Source organism: Aulonocara sp. 'chitande type north' Nkhata Bay, linkage group LG3 (genome assembly GCF_057382095.1).
Source record: "Aulonocara sp. 'chitande type north' Nkhata Bay isolate Kocher_YH1m ecotype deep benthic linkage group LG3, A_spYH_male_GT1.1, whole genome shotgun sequence".
NCBI lineage: Eukaryota > Metazoa > Chordata > Actinopteri > Cichliformes > Cichlidae > Aulonocara > Aulonocara sp. 'chitande type north' Nkhata Bay.
In genome coordinates this window covers 3,610,231-3,633,429 of record NC_141346.1, presented here as the reverse complement: position 1 = coordinate 3,633,429, position 23,199 = coordinate 3,610,231, and the positions used below count along the sequence as shown (strand labels likewise).

The 23,199-nt window shown below is 41.6% G+C and overlaps 1 protein-coding gene across 3 annotated transcripts in view; it reads right to left on the bottom strand.

The window, feature by feature from the left end:
• Window positions 1–23,199, bottom strand: part of LOC147333545 (protein NLRC3-like) — a 59,471-nt gene that overhangs the window by 21,026 nt on the left and 15,246 nt on the right. For all 3 annotated transcript variants that reach the window (XR_015128372.1, XM_086286329.1, XM_086286328.1), the window contains exons 7-8: window positions 13,751–13,924; window positions 13,276–13,449 (exon numbers count right to left, since the gene is read on the bottom strand). Coding sequence is in view for 2 of the 3 variants with exons in the window: in XM_086286329.1 (XP_086142455.1) it covers window positions 13,276–13,449; window positions 13,751–13,924 (348 nt within the window). In the remaining variant the exon portion in view is untranslated. The remainder of the gene's footprint in view (window positions 1–13,275; window positions 13,450–13,750; window positions 13,925–23,199) is intronic.

The following is a 23,199-nucleotide window of genomic DNA, read 5'->3' as shown; positions in this document are numbered from 1 at the left end:
AATCCAGGCCATCCGTCGGCTCTTTGATACTTTGGAAACATGGCTTGAACAATTTCTCTTCAATGACATAATCCGATAACAACCGATCTCTTTACCCATCGACTTCCCGTGGCTGTCATGCGACCAGCTATTGAGTTAATAATACAACAGCTTCTTGCCATTTTTTGTGTTTCTTTTTATCGCTGTGTAATGTAATTTCAATTGAAAGCCTGCGTGCGCTTGTACCTCTTGTCACAAGTTCACAGAATTCTTTGCGGTTTTACCCCTGAATGACGTCACATTTTCAATCTCTATTGTGAGTCTGTCAAATCCAACATAGTGAATCTGCACAACAGACTTGTGCGGGTTCACTAGGACTCAAACTCCAGACTGATAGTGAATCATCAGGCCAGTGTTAGAAGATAAAGTTCAGGAAAGTTTCTTCATGGTTCAGAGGATGTTCAGCAGAGGACGACTTAAAAATGTGCATGAAATGGAGGCTTCTGATTGGTCAGAATGAGCCTGTGAAAATGGGACAAACTTTGTATAAAGAAAGAAAACACATTTAGTCTTTTCATGGAAATCTGTCTTTTTAAAAGTGACTCCAAATCAAAGCTAACGTCATGCCAGCTTGTAGCTTTGATTGACAGTGTGTAGAACAAGCCTGATAACACAAACTCCCAGAAAACCTCAAAATCAACATAATGCATCCAAAGTTTCACGGCTGAGAGCAAAACATGAGGCCAACAAACAGCTGTAAACCTGTGTGCTCATTACAGTAAACACAGCAGTCTGTTCTGTTTGACTAAACTGATGTATTGTGTGTCTGTAGTTGTGTTGTGAACTGTGCTGGACTCGTCTGTGTCCCCGTTTCACAGAACAGCATCTTCAAGACGGCACAAATGCTTCGAATGTTTCAGTTTGACGAAGCCTCGCTTAGCCCATTGCTGCTTTTAAAACAGTGTTTGTGCTGCCAAGGACAACTTGTATTGGTCTCATGTCATGAATGGGAGTGTTTCAGGAGGCAGACTGATCCTTTGATGAGTTTGGTGTCTTAAACTGAGGAATAAATGGACACGAGGAACAAACTAAAGAGAATCTAAAAGAGGCCGGCAGCACATGAGGAGGAGAAACTGACACTCACATAAAGACTGAGGGAAGGACAGAGCCATCTATACAGCTGAGGTCATCACAGGAGGGTCATGTGACACAGCTGAAACTCATCTAGACAACATCTGACACCAGAAACCATACTTACCAAAATAAAACAGGTTATATTAAACAACCATGAGTGGAACAGCGGAGTGAACTGAGCAGCAGGAGGGAGGGCGTTTCTCCAAAACATGTGTCCATCACAATTATGGACATAATAAGTAGACTTGTTCAGATTTTTCCAACACTTTTCTCTGTCAGTGTTTTACAGAATATCATCAAAGCCTCATGATAGTGACCATTAGTGTCACTGTGGAGATGCTTATTCCAGCATCACTGACTTCACGGTTCCAGTTTTAATCCCTAAGGACTACATGTAGTGATGCTGCTGTTAGCCGTGTTAGGATGTTAGCTCCAACAGGTGGTCAGTGTGAGAGCAGAAGATGATATCAGTTACATCCAAACAAGGACGCGGTTAGGCGGTCACACTTTTTCTCCTCTACTCTCCCTTATCTTCCCTGCTTAGCTTCTTATGTCCTTGTCTTGTGTTTTTACTTTTCCCTTGAACACTCTCTCACAGTCTGTTTCTAAAACCTAAAAGAGAATTATGGATTTGATCAACTGGTCTCTGAATGCTATTGACACCCTTTTCTCAACGAGAAGTCTGGGCTCGGGAGAGCCCGAGTACCCTGGAGGTACTTTCCCTGCCGGATACATGATGGACGGGTGGCAGACATGGAGGATCGTGTGCCTGGCGGGACTGTCGATCGAGGATGCTGAAGATATCTACCTATTCGGAACCATGATAACAGGGTTCTTGCTGATCGGAGCTGGCTTGGCCCTGGCTTATCGGAGAATTAAGAAAGCAGAACCAGCTGTTCAAACCCCCCCCCCCCCCCCCAAGGCTGCCCGCTGCGATTGAAACGATGGGACGAGGCGCGACTTCTCAGAATGGGCTCATTGAGTGCAGCATGGTTAAGATCTTGAAGAAGCTTATGGTTGCCGTGAATACTCAGAATAAGAACCTCTGAGCATACATTGGATTACATCATGGAGAAGTTCACTCAGAATAACACCTCTGAGCAAAAGTTTGATAACATCATGGAGAAGCTCGCGGCTCTCCAACGGGAGATTGAGAGACCAGTGTCAGAGTGTTAAAGAACAGCTTTGAAATTCTCATGAGTTGTTCGCATAAAAGAAAAACCACCATCATAATGTGGCTATCCCTTCAGCACCAGCTGCGGCCTCAAGGCTGGAGCCAAACAAAAACACCCTGATAATGACTGTGTTTAGACTGTTCCTTCCCATTCCATGCAAGGCCACCTGGGTTGGCTGGTAGACTGTTTACTTAGCCTGGCAGGGCGAAGGACACTGTCTCAGCTGAACTCTGGACACACACACACACACACTTACACTGATATGCACACACTCATCCCCCCTCCCTTTCCAAAAGCCTTCGATGCTTGTTCTCTCCTGGGGAACACGGCGGGTCTGAGCCCACGCTGGAATGGTAGCGCTGGGCAGGATGGCTGCTGTGTTTGCTTCGGATTACTCCTCACCCCCTACCCAACACTGTGGCTTGTCACGTGTTCCATAATGTTGTGCTCAGGACATTTATGTGCTTTTTTGTTCAGAGGAGTTTTTTGTTTCCTGTTCTCATGCTGTCCTCCCATAGGAGCCCACCATGAGTAGAGGTCTCTTTTTTTCCTCTTGTACTTTCCCATGGCAGTGTATATGTCAGTGTTTTTTCTGTAACGCTACCGATCACCTGTAACCCCATGTGATGTCTGTGTTGTGTGTGTAAGGTCGGGGGGGTCCCATTTTACTGCAGGGCAACCTGCACGTGGCGAATAAAGCCTTGAATGATTGATTGATTGGAAGAGACTGTTGAAGGCAGCGAGCTGTGACTGCTGTGAACAGTGTTCTCACACTATTTTCTCCCTGTGTCAACATACATGAGGCTGTTTCAGCAGCAACACACCACAAACAGCTTTATACAACTAAAATATACTGAGAGCACACTGCTGTGGTTGCTGTGGTAACCATCCATATATCCAGATGTTTGGGGCCGAGTCTGCTTCCTCATCCTTAGGAAACAAAACCCTCAAAGCTTGATGTGTTTTTGACTTGAAGCTTTTTGGGATTTGGTTTTATTTGTTGTTCTACACACTGTGAAACAAAGCTAGAAGCCACTGTGGTACAGTGGGTGACTCAAACCCAGGGCCCAACCTGCTTCAACAACGGCCACAGTTAGAAGGATTTTATTAAGTCTCATTTTCTGTTCATTAGGAAAACATCATGTTTATAGAGGCACATTCAGACCAATGACAACAGTCCATTCACACTGACCTCCACCTTTTTAAATGTGAGTAAACACATCATGGTTCTGGTTCTGATGTGTTATCTGGGACAGGTAATGATGATGAACTCAGTCTGAGGTTTGATTACACTGAACCTGCACTGTTTTCTCCTGTTTATGACACATTTATACCCAGAGTGTCAGCTGGATAAAAAAAGAACGAGGAAAAACAAATTTGTTGAGAGAATTGTTAACAAATGTGGTGAGAGTATTGCAATTGCAACTGCTGGATTTCTTTAATACAATTTCCTGGAGCCCCACGCTCCCGGTACCGGGATCAAAAGGAGGAGATCCCGTTTAATCGGTTATATATTTTTATTATTTTGAAATTTGTTAAAGTTTGTTGTTAGTTTATGTATATTTTTGGATATATTTACAAGTTTATTTATAGGTTAATATTTGTTTCATTGTTGTGTTTTGTTTTGGTGTTCACCTTGTTAAGTTGGTCAGTAAGAGTTGTAGGGCCATTTTTTCTATAAATAAAGAGACTGGTATAGGACCAGGAGGCACTGGGGTGGGCCTATGGTTTTTTACCAGAGCAGGAGAAGCACCAGGAAGTAACAAAAAATAGATCTTGTTATTGCTTGCCAAACTGGATGAATAAACCATAAAACGCAACCTTCAAGTTTGGACAGTGGACTTCTTTTGCCTGCGTACAAAATATTATCTCAGTGCAGCAGTGGCTTGTGGATTTTTAATTGTGGGATGTTTGGTTTTTCAAACAAAAGGAATTGCCACTACACACGTGGTCAGAAAGATAAGTCCCAACATGTGTGGTATCCACAGAAATCTCAGCTAAAGGCTCATAGAAACCATTTCTAAAACCACCAAACACAATGGAAACAAGCCATGATTAAATGAGCAGTTACGTAAATGTGCAGAAATCTGCTAAACAAACAAAACCGAACCAGAAATTCTCCAGACTTCATGTAACCGGCTAATGAAAGGCTAGTTAGCTTGCAGAGCTATCACCGATTCCAAACACAAAGTTTCACCACACTCCAACTTAAATTCACTGAAAGAGCCGCAAAAGAAGACCACAAGGAGAAAAAAAAAAAAAAAAAAAACATACAGCAGCGCAAATGCGCTAAGACAGAAACTGGCTTACGGTCCCGATTTCCTCTGTTATTTTTGCCCGTACCCGATAGCATTGTGATTATCAGCAGCTGCCACGGCTAAATGGTAAATGGCCTGTATTTGTATAGCGCTTTTACTAGTCCCCCCTAGGGACCCCAAAGCGCTTTACACACCCAGTCATCCACCCATTCAAACACACATTCACACACTGGTGGAGGCAAGCTACAGTTGTAGCCACAGCTGCCCTGGGGCAGACTGCTAACTAGCTGCATAAGAGCTACATCCGTCAACAACCACCATTAAAGGCCCAGCTACGGACACGTGACTGGTTAGACGCTATATGCAGTAAATTTGGGCCCACATGGGGTTTGGCCTTGCAACTTCTGATTGGTTGAAGTGACGTGAACGTGGCCTCGTTACTGCAATTCTATTAGATCAAACGATTAAAAAGAGTTAATCATGTAAACTGGCCAAAACAAACCAAAGTTACAGCCCCTCAGAGTTTAAAGGGCCAGAGGCCAATTAAACACTCCATGCACGGCAGAAAAAGCCCATGTGGATGTGTGGTATGGGCACAAACTTGTGTTATCACAAACTCAATTTGAAAAAGTAAAATCTAAATTGCTTAATTTGAATAAAAGCTTTTAAAACTGAATTTGAATTAATTTAAAGCTAAAATACAAAGGTTTGGACTTTCATTTGCACATTTCCCTACTGTAGGTGTCTCTGCAAACGTACGGGGCTCTGAGAGATTCCACGATGGCAACTGTAGAATTTTAATGGAAACAGTCGAACATGTTTGTCAAAGCTGAACCATGGGCAAACTAAGCTAAATTAGCATTTTTAGACAACAGCTACAATAAGCATAAAAGTTACTGCTAGTTATCGTTTGTTAACATGACGCTTTTTCATATTGAGGTAACACATTGATGTATATCAACTTGAAATGCTCCCAAAAATGGCACTAAAGCATGTAAAAATATAATATAAGCTCTTGCGGACTTGGTTCTATGGTAGGTCTTAAAGGGTTAATACCTAAACAATTCAACTCATATATGGTGTCCAATGTGTGCCAAAATTGGTCTTTCTGTACAATGTCTAGATATTTATGTATTAACAGTACTGTAATTTTTCACTGTTTCACTTTAGAAACATAAATCTTTGCACATATGTTTTTATGTTGGTTACTGAATTTCTGAAATAAAGTTTGAACTTAAGCATATTTTTAAAAGGGTTATATGTTGAAATAAATAAATTAGCCGAGACATACTTTTTCTTTGTTCCAGTCTCAGTAATTTTGACAAAGTGATATCTGATGCTTACACAGAGTTTGTAATTGCAGAGAAATACTCAATTTATTACTCAATTTACACCAGAGCTGGGGGTAAGGTGCTACCAGCTTGCAGGCTCACTCTCTCTCACTCAACAATTACACTCTTCACCCAGATTAACAGCACTCCACACGTTCACCACTAGGAGGCGCTGAAAGACCACATACAGTGAGATTATCACTAAATGTCTGCTGTGTCTGACGGTGACTTGGTTTTTTACCAACTGGCTACATGGGCACGATTAGCTGCAGTTCTATCTTTGTAAAAGAGACTCAGCAGCAGATTAAAACCAAACAGAAACATTTCTACTTTTTCTGCAGCACCAGCTGAATGCATGGAGCCTAAACTCCAGTGATAATGAGACACATACAGTGTGACTGCTGTGACTTTACAGCTGGGCCTCATTCACTGATATTAGTAAGATATGACTGAATCTATAACACACTTAAAGCTTTCTGTAAATGAAAGAATCAGTGAAAACGAGGCACTTCAGTCAATTTTAACCACAAACTCTTAACATAACCTCCTCCGAACCGGGTTATAGGATCAAAATCATTAACCATGGTGATGTAGCCAGGTCAAAACAGAGCTGAACAGAGACAGACAAACATTTATGCTCACAATCATACATCTCCAGTTAACCCAGCAGACATGTTTTTGGACTGTGGGAGGAAGCAGAGTACCTGAAGACAACCCACACAGGCCACCGTATCACCCTTATTTAGAGAATTATAATCTAATTAGATGATAAAATAATAAGATAATTGATATTTTAATGAAAATATATTTTAACAATTGTTTATAAGTTAACAATTATAGCTAAATAAAAAGAAGAGACAAATCAATAAACCCTCAATAAAACCTCCAGGAGAAACTAATGTAGACATTCTTAGGGGAGGAAGTAATTCTAAATTTATGACACCAGAGTCGATAACTACCAAAATAAAACAAGAAGTAAATAACAACCATGAGTGGAACACCTGAGTGTAAAGTAGAGTGTAGTGGATGTAGTGGAACACTGAAGGAAGTAAATAAAGTCAAAAATACAAACAATAACTAAAACTAACGAGAGCTAAAGGTTCGGAAAACTAAGAAATAACTGAAAATAAGAAACCCTAAAGCAACCAAACAGAGCAGCTAAAAACAAACAAGTCTAAACTACAAAAACATCAAACCTGGGAATGTGACATATTCAGTCTATTCAAATGTCCAGCATGGATATATGAAGAATGTGACACTCCAATGAAATGGAGCCCTGCTGATGCAGACGCTCTTCTGCTCTCACACTGACCACCTGCTGAAGCTAACATGCTAACACTAGCATCACTTTCATGCTCAACACTAACAACGAAGGAAGAAACTGGAATATTTTAATAATAGGTTTATTAACAGCCTTTCATGTAGCTTATATCTCTCTTTGGGAGTCTTGTTGTCATTTAGGTGCACAGAACAGCAGGTATAATAGCAGGTACCGCTGTCGCCAGTACGAGATTTCGGAATGGCACCACTTACCTCAACATCCAGTTGTGAAAGCTGCATCAACCTGAGCCAAAAAGTGATCGAGCTGGAGCAAAGGATATCCACGCTATACCAAATCCAGGGGGCTGAACGCGGACTTGACACGATCCTTCTTGGCAAAGCTCAAACCACCGCTACTAGCGCTGAGCTAGCCGACACAGTGCACCGCCCAGCTGCTGTGTCCCAAGATCCCGCCAACAGTCAACCCAGGCTCTCAACTTACATCGCTGGTATTTCTGCCACGGACGAGAACTGCTGGTTTCAACTAGGGGCCAGACCCAAGGCTCTGGTCAGCTCCACTCCACTCCAACCAGCGCCATGGACCGTGGTTGAGACGCGTGGTGGCTGCAGAGGGGCCAGGAGGATCCGTCTCTCGCACCCTCACCCCTCCGGCCCGGTAGTACTGGAGAACAAATTCAATGTCCTGGATCCTGTGGACTTTCCTCCTCTGAACGCTAGCCCTCGCCATCCCGCTGTGTCGCTGAGGTCTGTGCCATCTCCACCACTACGCCCCTGGAGCTGCGGCGGGCAGCCCGACGCTGTGGTGCAAACTCACCGCGGAGAGCTGTGCTTTACCCCGGCTCCTCGGAGAAGAGGACCCACGACGCGGCTACCTGGGAGTCACTCACGCAGTCCGGCTGGCGCATCTCCACCTGAACACCCCCGGTGCTGCGGCATGGGTGTCTCAGATGGCCAGCAGCCCCCGGTGGCACCTCCTCTCTCCACGCTGGTCCTCGGGGATTCCATCGTCAGGAACGTGCGGATGAGGGGGGCGCTCACGCTGTCGTTCCCGGGAGCCACTGTTGTCGATATAGTGAACAGAATTCCCAACATTCTGGCATCCCACCCACAGGCCAACCGGCTCATCATCCACATCGGCACCAATGACATCCCCAAACAGCAATCTGAGCTGCTGAAGCTGGACTTCCTCCAACTCTTCAGCCTCCTTGGTCAGTTGCAGGTGAGTGGTTTTATCTCCGGGCCCACCCCCACCTGCGGCAGAGGGATAGGCCGTTTCAGCCGGCTGCTCAGCCTAAACACCTGGCTTTCCTCTGCCTGTGTCTCCCACGGCTTGGGTTTTATTAACAACTTTGATGCCCTCTGGGAGAGGAGGCATCTTTTTGGGGCAGACGGGCTCCACCTCTGTCCGCCAATTTGGCATTTGGCGTACAGCACTCCCGCACACCGCCCTGTCACTACCCCAAACCGATATTACCTGCTGATCTGTCCGCCACTGACTACTTTGTGGTAATCTTAGATGGACATAAACCACCAGGTCATTCAGTGTTCCCTTAGTGCTAATGTATCAGAGATGTTCAAATCAAATCAAAATTTATTTATATAGCACATATTAAAACAACAGTGTTGACCATAGTGCTTCACAGTCAGTAAAAGCATGAGACAGTTAAAAAAAACAATAAAAGAGGACAACAAACAATAGGTAACAACACAACAAGCTAAAACAGCCAACTAGACAGAATCAAAAGCCAAAGTAAAAAAATAAGTTTTAAGACGTGATTTAAAAGACTGGATCGACTCGGCTGTACGAATATAAACAGGGAGGTTATTCCAGAGTCTGGGTGCCACGGATGCAAAGGCCCGGTCACCTCTCGACTTCATTCGAGACCTAGGTTGTGCTAGGAGCCTGTGATTGGACGATCTAAGTGCTCTGTTGGGATTGTATAAGTGGAGTAGTTCAGAGAGATAGCTGGGCGCTAAATTATTCAGAATATTAAAAGTGAACAACAGAATATTAAAATCTATACGATATTTAACAGGGAGCCAATGTAGTTTGGCTAAAATTGGAGTGATGTGTTCATGGATTCTCGTACCTGTTAAAAGACGCGCAGCTGCATTTTGCTGCTGTATGTCACTGCCACTGCCACTGATGTCCCCCTGGTCCCAGCTCCTATATTTGTTCCACTTTTAACAGTAATACACAAAACTCTGGACTCGGACCTCTCTCTCCCACAGTCAACACAATACCCGTCATAATCACAAACAGAGAGCAACAGAATTATCATAAATCCAGTAACTCCAAAAACATTAATAACCTCCGGTCTCTTCAAAAATATCAACATCCATTCAACTCTATTGTCAAAAATCCACCAGTCTCACTCAGTATGGCACTTTTAAATGTACGCTCTCTGTCGAACAAGTCTTTTATTATTAATGATTTAATTTTAGATAATAAACTTGACTGTTTATTTTTAACTGAAACATGGCTGGGCTCGGATGCACCAGTTGTTCTCACTGAGGCCTCCCCACCAAATTTTAATTTGAAGAAGTGGTAAGAGAGGTGGTGGGACTGCATCTTTAGCCAACAACACACAACACACACAACACACTCACCACCAAACAAATTTTATTTGATCATTTTACCACTTTTGAATTCCATGCTATTGTTTTCAGCAGCCCTCCAGTTTTATCTGTCACAGTTTACAGACCACCTAAAGACAGCGCTGCTTCTATCAAGGAATTCTCAGAATTTTTAACAAACATACATTCAAACTATAATATGATGATTTTAACCGGTGATTTTAACCTGCACATAGATAATCCTTCTGACCCTGCAGCAAAAGAATTCTTAAACATTCTTCACTGTTTGGATTTTACCAGCACGTCACGCAGCCGACTCACAACAGAGGACACACTCTGGACCTGGTCATCACCCATGGGCTGTCCACCAGCGTGTCCTCTGTTGTTGACTTGGCTGTCTCTGACCACTACTGTGTGTTTTTTAACATCACCGGTTTTATTCAGCGGGACACCTCGGTGCGAACTGTGAGGAGGCGCTATCTAACCTCTGAAGTGGCTGCAAATCTTACCAGGGTTTTAGACAAATGCCCCCCTGTGATTTTACCTGCACCCTGTGATTTGATTTTTAATCATTTTAACAGCACACTGAAGAAAAGCCTCGACTCCGTTGCTCCACTCACCACCAAAAAGATTAACGTAAAACATGCATCACTCTGGAGAAACGAAGAAGTCAAAAAACTCATAAGAAATTGCAGCGCAGCAGAAAGGAGATGGAGGAAAAATAAAAATACTATCAACCATCAAATACTTTGCGAGTAACTTAAAATTTACAATAATACATTAAGGAATTCAAGAAATTCATACTTCGCCAAAATAATCAGTAATAACAAAAATAATCCCAAGGTCCTCTTTTCCACCATAGATCATTTATTTAACCCTGATTTTAAAAGCTCCAAAAGAAGCCCACAGACTCGCTCTGTGAGCAGTTTGCAGACCACTTCAGGGGAAAGATCAGCGCCATCAGATCTGATATTTTATCTAATCGCGATATGATTTCAAACACATCTGAGGGCTCGATTGTACCTGAGGAGACACTGGACAGCTTTGTCCTGGTTAATGCTGAGAACTTTCAGAAGGTTTTCTCCACAGTGAGACCCACCACATGTCTTTTAGATCCAATCCCTTCTTCACTCTTTAAAACACTTTATGGATTTTTTGAAGCTGAGCTTTTATACATGATGAATTGCTCTCTTCAGTTGGGTGTCTTCCCTGCTGCCTTTAAAACGGCGGTGGTGAGGCCCCTTCTGAAGAAGAGCAATTTGGATTGTAATGATTTTAATAACTACAGACCTGTATCCAACTTACCATTTTTAAGTAAAGTCTTAGAAAAACTTGTTTTTACTCAGATTACTGATTTTCTGAATGATAGACAGATCCTGGAGATATTCTAGTCTGGATTTAGGGTGAACCACAGCACAGAGACGGCTCTCCTAAAGGTTTTAAATGATCTTAGATGTAACTGGGACTCCCAAAAGCTCTCAGTCCTGGTGCTACTGGATCTAAGCGCAGCCTTTGATACAGTAGACCACGCTATTCTTTTAAACAGACTGAAACACATGGTGGGCCTCTCTGGTGCTGTACACAACTGGTTCACTTCCTATCTCTCTGACAGAACTTTTATGGTGAGTATGGATACATGCTCCTCTAAGATCCATAGAGTGACATGTGGTGTGCCTCAAGGGTCAGTTCTAGGCCCTGTACTTTTTAATTTGTATATGCTCCTTCTCGGCAGTGTCATCAGGAGGCATGGAGTGAACTTCCACAGTTATGCTGATGACACGCAGCTGTACATCTCCGTGTCTCCTGATGACACCAGACCAATGGATGCCCTTTTTAACTGTATTTTAGATATAAGATCTTGGATGGCAGAAAACTTTTTACAGCTTAACCAGGACAAGACTGAAGTTTTAATCGTCGGTCCTGAGGCTCAGAGAGAGAAACTCTTGTCTAAATTAGAGGCATTTTCACTATGTCCTTCGCTACAAGTGAAAAACCTGGGTGTTATTTTTGACTCTGAGCTTGGTTTTATCCCACATGTTAAACATGTAACCAAAATTGGATTTTATCATCTAAAAAATATAGCCAGAGTCCGCCCTATTCTCTCTCGGGCCAACACAGAGATGCTGATGCATGCTTTCATTACCAGTCGCATTGATTACTGTAATGCCCTGCTCTCTGGTCTTCCTAAAAAGAATATTTCAACTTTACAACTTTTACAAAACTCTGCAGCTCGTGTGCTGACGAAGACCAGAGGGCGGGCCCACATTACACCGGTTTTAGAATTGCTGCATTGGCTCCCCGTGTGTTTCAGGATCGATTTTAAAGTTCTTTTATTGGTTTTTAAATGAAAAAATAAATAAACGTTAGGTGAAAGCTAAATTAAAAAGGTGGGTCTTGAGCCTGCTCTTAAAAACATGAACGTTCTCTGCGGCCCTGAGCTCCTCCGGCAGGCTGTTCCACAGATGAGGACCATACCACTGAAAAGCTGCCTCTCCGTGAGTATGTGTCCTGACTTTAGGGACAATCAAAAGGCCAGTACCAGAGGACCTCAAGGTCCGCGAGGGTTCATATGGTAAAAGCAAATCTGAGAGATAAGAAGGCCCAAGACCATTAAGACCTTATTTATTCTATCCTATTATTCTATTTATATTATTAATTTAGGTTTTACCTAATATTTATTGATTTTATTCATTTTTTATCTTCTTACTCTATTTATTTATTATTTTATCTTTTTACCCTGTATATATCCCTATTGGGTCATATCTCCAGTGTTTCCTCGGACGGGGCTCTCTGACGTGGCTGCTGGGGCTCTGTGGGTCCTCTCAGTCTGGCTGGGGGGCTTCTTTGCCTCCCTCCTGCTGTGTGCCCAGCCTGGAGGCTGTGATCGGCTCCCGGTGCAGGGGGGGGGGTTATTCATGATCGTTTATGTTAATGAGAGTGTGGGGAGTGAGTGGGAGGGCGGGGTGGGGTGGGCTGCTTTTAACCATGTAAAGCACTTTGTGCAACATTTTTTGTATGAAAAGTGCTTTATAAATAAAGATTGATTGACTGATCTAGCCCCACTCGTCTCACAGCGACATACAACACTCATGGCCTGACTTTTCACTGATTGGCTCATGTTAGCTCATGAAAATATAAAGTCCCAGCAGTACTAGCTATTTTATATACTGTTTCTAATAAGCTAAATGTGCTTATAATGTGCAAATAGAGCACCTAGCACTGTTAGCATTAGTACCAATCCCTGTTAGATTTACACAGTGTTAAAGCAATGGCTCCAAGCTGCTCTGTGAAAGCCTTCAGAATACAGGCAGGAATCGAACTGGAAGATTTAGTGAATGAAGTGCTGCTGAAATAAAGATTTTTGACTAAGAGAATCAGATTTGACATTTCATTTCAAATGAAAAACAAGAAGTAAACAAAAATCCCTAATTACTTTAGAAACTGATTATTTACATTAAGACATTTTTATCAAGTTAGTGTTTGTGCAGTAATATAAATCAGGTTCGAAATGATCAACAATAGAAAAATTTTAATCCTGACCTGAGAGTTTCCATTTTACAGTGTGGACTCTTCACTCCAGCAGACAGAAGCTTCACTCCTGAATCCTGCAGGTCAGAGTTACTCAGGTCCAGCTTTCTCAGACTAGAGGACTGGGAGCTGAAGACTGAGAATAGAGCTTCATAGCCTCTCTCTGAGAACTGACAGTGACTCAGTCTGAAAAATGACAGATAAACATTTAACAAACACTGCTGTTAAAGTGCAGTGAGGGTGAAGTGCTCATCTTGTTTGGTGCAAATACCAGTCCTGCTGATTAATTAAGGAGGATCTACAGCCCTGTTTAGCTCTCCTAGAGTAACTGTCTCTGATTTGTTGTTCCTTTATTTTCCTTTATTTTTTTTTCTTACAAGTGCATTCTTATTGGTTAATTCTGTCCCCCCGACACACACACACACACACACACACACACACACACACACACACACACACACACACACAGAGTATCACTTGGTCTCACCTCAAAGTTTTCAGTTCACAGTGTGGACTTCTCAGTCCTGCAGAAAGAAGCTTCACTGCTGGATCCTGCAGCTTGCTGTTACTCATGTCCAGTTCTCTCAGTGTAGAAGACTGGGAGCTGAGAATTGAGGACAGAGCTTCATACCCTCTTTCTGAGAGATCAGGGACACTCAGCCTAAAAAAAGAAAAAAAAAAGTTTGTGATCAAATTAAATCACTTCAGATGTTGACTCTTAAGAAGAAAAACAAATGTCATTGTGCATTAATATTTATGGTTCACAAAAAACTTACATATAAATATTTAATTATTAAAGACTTGGAATTTTGCTCATTATAAACAAGTATAATGCTAAAGAGAAACAAGTGAGCTGGTAGATTTGATAACACTGGAACAATCATACACTGCTGTTTGTCACTTTTAAGTATCTCTGATTGTTCTAAATAATACTTACTGATCACATACTGAACCTTGCTGCAGCCTCTCACAGTTAATCCATTAAATTCATGGGCTTTCAGCTCAGCCATCTCTAATTTGCATCTTATTGTGGAGTGCAATCTTAGCTTTATGTTTCAAATACTTTTCAAAACAGATATTTTTTATTAATTTTTTTTTTAAATGGTTCATCAACCTACTTCAGGCATACACTTTAGGGCTGCAACGACTAATCGAGTAATTTCTTTATTAAAATTCTGGAAACAAACTCTTTGCTTCGATGCTACAGTAAAGGCAGCAGCTCTGTAGTAGTGATGTGCTAATCATGAACGAATCATTCAATGCTCGAGAATCACTTTACTGACTTGTGAATAATGATTCATAAGCCCAACTGACTCACTGACTCATCCCTGTTGCTGTTAGCAAACTAATTTCATTAGTAGAAATATATCTAACTTATAATGAAAATTGTGGAGAAAAACACAACATCCAGCATCTTAACAAAAACATTTCTGCTCTGAGCTTGAAGAAAAAAACCTGAGTAGAAGACAAGACATCAAGACAATAGCTCCTCAGTTCACAGTAGCGTCGCTCTGCTAATATGCTAACAGCACATTTGAGCTACTCACCCCCCTCCCTTCCTGTGCCGAATCATAGCGCAAACGAATCACTCAGGACTCACTAACCCCCTCCCTCCTGTGCTGAATTGTAGCATAAACGAATCACTCACTGACTGTGTCCCATACTCCGCACGCTCGGAGTAAACAGCCACAAGATTGGTTCAGATCTCTAGATTCATACATGTCCAAGTTCCTTTGGAAAAATAAATCTCCACGTATAAGCTTAAAAACACTACAAAAGACCAAGGATAAAGGAGGATTAGAACTACCTAACTTTCAGCACTACTTCTTAGCGAACAGGCTTCAGTTTATCTCAGGATGGCTAAAACATACCCTCTTAGATGAACCTTGGCTAGAACAAGCACTTTGCAATAATCTAGAGATTTCAGATCTACCATTTATTTATTAGCGGAACAAGGAGAAGATGCAGGACACTGGAGAAAAGGACTGCCTCAATTGGGGCCAGAACCAGTATGGACAGAACTTTGAGCAGCATCACCAATGGATGCAAACAGACTGAAATGGAGGAGGGCAGGACCCCAGGGCACGCTTCAGGCTGCGGTTTACCCAGAACACCAGAACAGGAAAGTGATGAACACAAACACCCACACAAACACACACATCTACATGCACTGACTCAGAATGAAAAGAAACATACATATGAACATATGTACTCGTTGATTGAGTGAGAACTGACGCACACACACACAAATCGAAATGCTGATTCAATTCACTGAGAAGTGATCCACACACACGCTGGTGCAATGAAGAATGCTTTACTAACAAATGCTGCACACAAACATCCGAATATGGAGTCGGTTACAACAATAAGAACCCATTGATTGTTTATTGGTTAAATGCATTTCATGCCACCCCGAGGGCATTTGTGTAAATTTGGGGGACAGGGTCTAAAGCAGTTTGGTTGTGAAAACAATGCCTGTGTGTGATGTCTGTTTATGGCTTAAGGCCTCCACTGAATTGTTTACTGTGCTTCACACAGCCTGATAAGGAGCAGTGTACAGAGTGAAAATGATGAGTGAATGGTGTGAGTTTTGTTTCGGAGAGAATATGAAAAGGTTGTGCCGATTTAACTTAGTTGTTTAAGTTTCTGCCAAAGCAAAACATTTGTGTGTAACCAGTGTCCACTATTGAATCAAGTCAATGCAATATGTTTTTGTCAGTGAAAAAAAAAGGAGTTACGGTGCCTGTATGCCTACACAATATAGTGTGTGAAGTTTTGGTTGATTTTTGGGTTTTGTTTGACACTAGGTTGATTCTATCAGTGAGGTTTGGATTGTTCTCTTTCTCTAAGAGAGAGAAAGATGGTTTTATGCTTGGACATGTTTGCAATGGGCCCCAGTATCTGTTATTATATGAGTGTTTTATTGTTTACGTTTGTTTTTGCTTTTGTTACAGTGCACTGAAATAAGAACATCAGAGAGATACCCATGAACCTAAACCTGTATGCAATACCTGCTCCTCTGCCAATATCCCTGTTACCTCCAACTGTTTGAAGTCAATATAAGAATCTGCACTATCCTTGGTGTCTTCATTGTCTCCCTTCTGAACATTCATCTGGGCCTTGAGGAGTGTTCTGGCTGACCCTCCATGGAGTAGTAGCTGCAAATCTGAACTAGCACCTTACAGTCATTCCAGTCCAAGCTATCTACCCAACAATACTGCTTCTTGTTTTATTGCTGCTGGCGTTTGTGAGCTACCAAACAAATTTCATTGCATAACAACAATGAAAACTAGAAAACGAAAATTTCGGAAGAAATTTTAAGTGTGCCTATGCCGCTGCTAATCCGTGTAGTTTGCCATTCATACGGCTACTTAGGGCAAAACTCAGCAGAGGAGCCATTCTCCACCTTGAACTATGGTAAAAACAAACCCTGCTCACGCTTCACAGATGACAGCTTACAGTTTTGTGTAAAGATGAAGTGACTTCGTACAGCGCCGATTTGCTGACGCTGTGCACACAGGTTCATGAGCAGAAGTCCCATTGTGCCACGGCAGACCCGACAATGTTTGCATGAACACGCTTTGAAGCATTACGTTATGGACCACTTTTCACACATGGTTGGTGTACACACACAGCCGGCTGTAGCTTTTTAACTCACAGCCCGACACACACCCAAAAAACAGCCGAGAGAGCACAGACTACGCCTGAGAGGCGTGATTGCAGATGCCGCTGAGGTGGGTCCACCTCCCCTGCAGCGGCACTGCAGACCACGGCCTGCCACACACATCAAACACGTAAAATAAATATTTATGCACTTTTGCATTCACTTTGTTTTTTGTTATTTTTACACAGTGTTCTGAATGATTAACAATGGTCTACAGCCAATCTTGTGTATTATTATACAAACTTTGGTTGTAAGATTCAGATAACTATTTAACAAAAGCTAAATATTTTATATGAGAGCAAGAAAGAAAAGTATATCTTTGTGTCCCCCTTTCCCTGTTAATGCCCTACCTGGCCCCCTGGCAAAAGCTTTGCTAGATCCGCCCCTGCACAGTTACCAGCTGTCAGCTACACAGAAAAGGAGCTTGGTGTTATTTGTCTCTCAGAAACAGTTCATAACTTCAACTCATTCATGTCACCTAAAAGGTAAACCTGTTTCTCCATCACCAGGACATCTCCTGGTTTGGACCAGCCGCTTTTACTGCTGTGGCTCCATCAAACATCAGCTGATGCTAGAAATTAAAATCAAATGAATTCTAACAACAGCTGATCAAGCTTAAACGTGCTGCTGTTGTTTAGCGCGATAAATAAACAAGAGAGAAAAGCCGATCATTGATCAGTTTCATGATTGAAGTTGCAACAGGTGAGAGAATGACAGGGGAGGCTGCGTAACGACAGAATAAATCCAGCTTTGTGTCTTCTTCCGTTCAACCTGAAGTACGGGACAAACTGTGTTCCTTTTCAGCTCAATACGAAACGCGTAATATTTTCTCTGACTGCGGGACGATTCCGTTTGTACGGAACAGTTGGCAACTCTACGAACCAACCCTTATGAATAAAATAAAGTTCAACATCAGTAACTTAGTGCGCACACAGCTGTATAGAAACTCCATCATGCTAGCTAGCACGCAGTACGAGTTATTGTAACTGATTGTAAAAAGTCAGCACAACGAAAAAAAACTACACCTAAACTCAGTTTATATCTGACCCAAATAGAGTGCAGTTCATAACTTCTTACCTGAAATTCAGTTAACCTGACGCAGCCACCTTGGGTCTGCTTCTCCTGCCTTAAATTTCCCTGATCCATGGCTGCCATCTGTTTGAGCTCCGCGTTAGCGACCACTGGTCCATCGGCGGCCACCTCGCCGCCTCGTATGTGTCTTTATCCCGCATGTCCTTTCTGTCATACACCGGTGGCTAGCTGCCCTTTGTTGGAGCTCCGCGTTAGCCACCACAAAACAACTCAGTTATTTTTCCCACCCGCAACCTTAAAACTTCTAATGGTTCCTGAAAGCAGCGACGCTGTGCGCGCCGTTGATATTGTCGTCATTACGGTAATCCAAATACGGGTAGACAGGCCGTACCACTCCCGACATACCACTAGAGAGAGCCAACACACCACAAATGAAGTCTGTTTCTGTGGGGCCAAAAGATGAATCTTTCTCATGGGCCTAGAAATTGACCAAAATTTGCACTAAAATCTAAATATTTACAAAACTATAAAGGTCATAAACACCAAAAGTCATAGAACACCATTCCAGATCCAGCCGCACAAAATGATATAACATATGTGAACCTTGTCTCAAAACTGTGGGGCAAGTTATGCGCCGAAATTTAGGCGGAAGATGGAGAATAATAATAAGACTAGAAAGCGAAAATTTCTGAAGAAATTTTAAGTGTGTCTATGCCGCCGCTAATCAGTATAGTTTGCCATTCAAACGGCTACAGAGAGCAAAACTCAGCAGAGCAGCCATTCTCCACCATGAACTATGATAAAACCAAACACCGCTCGCGCCTCACAGATGACAGCTTACGGTTTTGTGTAAAGATGAAGTGGTTTTGTGTAAAGATGAGGTGACTTCGTACAGCCCCGATTTGTAGATGCTGTGCGCAGAGGTTCATAAGCAGACCCGACAATGTTTGCATGAACACGCTTTGAAGCATTACGTTATGGACCACTTTTCACACATAGTTGCTGTACCCAAACAGCTGGCTGTAGCTTTTCATCTCACAGCCCGACACATACAAAAAACAAAAAGCAGAGAGAGCACAGACTTTACACCTGAGAGGCGTGATTGCAGATGCCGCTGAGGTGGGTCCACCTCCCCTGCAGCGGCACTGCAGACCACGCCCTGCCACACACATCAAACACGTAAAATAAATATTTATGCACTTTTGCATTCACTTTTTGTTTTTTGTTATTTTTACACAGTGTTCTGAATGATTAACAATGGTCTACAGCCAATCTTGTGTATTATTTTACAAACTTTGGTTGTAAGATTCAGATAACTATTTAATAAAAGCTAAATATTTTATATGAGAGTAAGAAAAAAAGTATATCTTTGTGTCCCCCTCTCCCTGTTAATGCCCTACCTGGCCCCAGGTAGTTCAATTCAACCAGGCGTTCAATTTGTGGCTCGGACCGTTGTAGCTGTTCTGAGGGCGTTCACTTGATTTTCGTCCGCTTGCGGGGTGACTTGAAACTGACTCATGACGTCTCTTTTCGCGCAGCTCCTCTCTGGCCGACCTATAACCTGGCACCAACGCCGAAACCTTCCTACTTACTAACGTTTCCAGTTGTCTTCTGACACCATGTTCCGTTATTTGAGGTTATGGATGTTATTTGACTGGAGGCATAACTGACAGACACACGAGACGCGCCATTACTCCAATGAGTGTCCTGTATTATTTTTCATCCCCCCCACAACAACAACCAGCAGAAACGTTCCTACCAACAACCGAGCAGAAACGTTCCTACCGTCTAACATTTACCTGATACTACAATTAACAACGGGCACAGCTGTATAGAAACTCCGTCGTGCTAGCTAGCACGCAGTACGAGTTATCGTTAGCCACCACCGGTCGATCGGCGGCGAGCGATCGTGGGTGAAAGGAGAGACGGCTTACTGAAACGGTGTTTTTTAGCGAAGGGTCGCTAGCCGGTGGCTAGCTAGCCGGCGGCTAGCTAGCCGGCTACATCGTGAGAAATCTCTTGCTTATATGGGATGTTTTGACAAAACGAGAAGATATTTGACGTTTACACACCTACATTCTCACCTGAAAATATCTTAAAAGTTTACTTTGTGACCTAGAAACACGAATAAGAGGAATATATTAAACGAAGTGGCAGCCGCCATTGTTTGACTCTCATTACGGTAATCCAAATACTCCCGACATACCACTAGAGTGAGCCAGCACACCACAAATCAAGTTTCCCTTCAGTTCCACTTTCCTCCCCATTCATTTCAATGGGCAAAAACTTGCATTAAAATATTCATATTTAAAAAACTATAGAAGTAATAAACACACAAAAGTCATCGCACACCATTCCTGATCCAGCCGCAAAAATTGATATAACATATATGAAGCTTGTGTCAAAACTGTGGGATGAGTTACGCGCGAAAATTTCAGGCTGAAAAAGGAAAATAATAATAATAAGAATAATAAATCCGAGCAATAGTAATAAGTGTGCCTTTTGGCATAGGCACACTTAACTAGAAAAATTTGCATTTCCTGCAAAAATGCTGTGTGGATGCCTTAACGCTGAAGATGTCTGCTGAAAAAAGCTGAAACAAACAAAAAAAAAAATGTTGCCAAGAAGAGGTGGAGAGACTGACAATTTTTCTGAAATGAGCAGAAACAGCTCAGAATTGTGCTGATAAGAGGTGAAAAGGCTGAAAACTTTGCAGAAAAGAGGTGAATCAGCAGAATTTCTGCTGAAAAGAGTTCAATCAGCAGAATTTCTGCTGAAAAGAGGTGAATGAGCAGAATTCTGTGTTAAAAAAGTTTAACTGTTAACTGAAAGAAATGTTGCCATAAGTGGGATTTGAACCCGGGCCTCCCAGTCTGAAGGCCGCTATTCATCTCACTGAACCAAAGTTATTCTCACAAAGAAGAGGTGGAGAGACTGACAATTTTACTGAAATGAGCAGAAACAGCTCAGAATTGTGCTGATAAGAAGTGAAAAGGCTGAAAACTTTGCAGAAAAGAGATGAATCAGCAGAATTTCTACTGAAAAGAGTTCAATTAGCAGAATTTCTAGAATTTCTGCTGAAAAGAGTTAAATTAGCAGAATTTCTGCTGAAAAGAGTTAAATTAGCAGAATTTCTGCTGAAAAGAGGTTTTTGTTGAAAACAGCTGAAAAAGCTAGTATTTGTGCTGAAAAGTGGTGAAAAAACTTAAAATTCTAATGAAAAGGGGTGAAAAAGCTGAAATTTGTGTAGAAGAGAGTTAAAAAAGTTTAACTGTTAACTGAAAGAAATGTTGCCATAAGCGGGATTTGAACCCGGGCCTCCCAGTCTGAGAATGGATGCTCAACTCACTGAGCTAATACACAGGTCAACCCAGCAAGGAAAATCAGTGAGGCCATTGATGATATGGCAGAAATGGGCAAAAAATATTGCAAAACAAATTCAATATCTGAAAAAGTATAGAAGTTATGAGCACCAAAAGTCATAGCACACATTAGCAGAAAGAGCAGAATTTTTTAAAGTTTGAATGGCGAAAATCGGATGAAAACTGTGAGAGTAGTTGAATGCCAAAAAGTGTACGGAAGCAACTAGTAACTAGAAAAATTTGCATTTCCTGCGAAAACGCTATGTGGATGCCTTAACGCTGAAGATGTCTGCTGAAAAAAGCTGAAAAAGTTGAAGAAAAAAAAAAATAAATAAATGTTGCCCTAAGCAGGATTCAAACCCGGCCCTCCTGATCTAAGGGCGGCTATTTAGCTCACTGAGCCAAACTCATTCTCACAAAGAGGGGGTGGAGATACTGACAATTGTGCTAAAATGAGCAGAAGCGGCTGAGAATTGTGCTGATAAGAGGTGAAAAGGCTGAAAATGTTTCAGTAGAGGTGAATAAGCAGAATTTTGTCAGAAAAGAGGTGAAAACTGCTTTAAAGAGTTCAATCAGCAGAATTTTGCTGAAAAGTTTTTTTCTGAAAACAGCAGAAAAAACTGAAAATTTTGCTGACAAGAGTTGAATGAGCAGAATTTCTGCTGAAAAGAGGTGAATGAGCAGAATTTCTGCTGAAAAGAGGTTAATCAGCAGAGTTACTGCTGAAAAGAGTTCAATAAGCAGAAATTCTGCTGAAAAGTGTTTAATCAGCAGAATTTCTGCTGAAAAGAGGTTTTTTAAAAAAACAGCAGAAAAAACTGAAAATTTTGCTAAAAAGAGTTCAATCAGCAGAATTTCTGCTGAAAAGAGTTGAATGAGCAGAATTTCTGTAGGGGGCGGGTGCCTGAAAATCAGGGTGATGAGCAGTCAGAATTAGATCGCGGTGAGAGGCGAAAAACGCAGTTTTTTGGAGTTACAAAACGTTGTGTAACTCAAAAACTAGGTCGACTAGAAGCATAATTCTTGTACTGGGTGAACCAGCGGACTTTGGTGTACTTTGACTGCGATTTTCATTGCTCTCTGTACATCCGTCGCTGAGATATGACGAGGAAAGAAAGGGCAGACCTCAGATATGATTGGCTGGCTGGGGACCTGGCAGAAATATATAGAAATAGTATGATTAAGCATAAATACTACATTTAGTAGAAGTACTATGTTTTAGCACAAATACTATAAAAAGAAGAAATACTATAATTTAGCAGAAATACTATATTAAGCACAAATCCTATAAAAAGCAGAAATACTATATTAAGCAATATAAATATCCTATAAAAATCCTATAAAAAGCAAAAATACTGTACTATGATTTGGTAGAAAAATTGTAATTAATCAGAAATACTATATTTAGCACAAATCTTATAAAATAGTAGAAATAGTATGATTTAGCACAATAGTAATAACTTAAACAGAAAAATTGGAAAAGCAAATGGACAGCTGAAAAAATGCTGAACATGCTAAGGGTCCCTCAAATATACTTGTTAAATGAAAAAAATCGGCAAAAAAATATATAAACCTATAAAAATCAGAAATACTATATTAAGCACAAATCCTATAAAAAGCAGAAATACTATATTAAGCAACATAAATATCCTATAAAAATCCTTAAAAAAGCAAAAATACTGTAATATGACAAATCACAAATATGGACACATATGGAAACACACATGCACAGAGAGAGACACACACAAGATCCAATTCAATCAACCAGTCTAAATATATTGAATTTGAATCTTACAATGAGATCATCCCATTATAAAAGGCTTTCTCTCTCTCTCTCTCTCTGTTACACACACACACACACACACACACACACACACA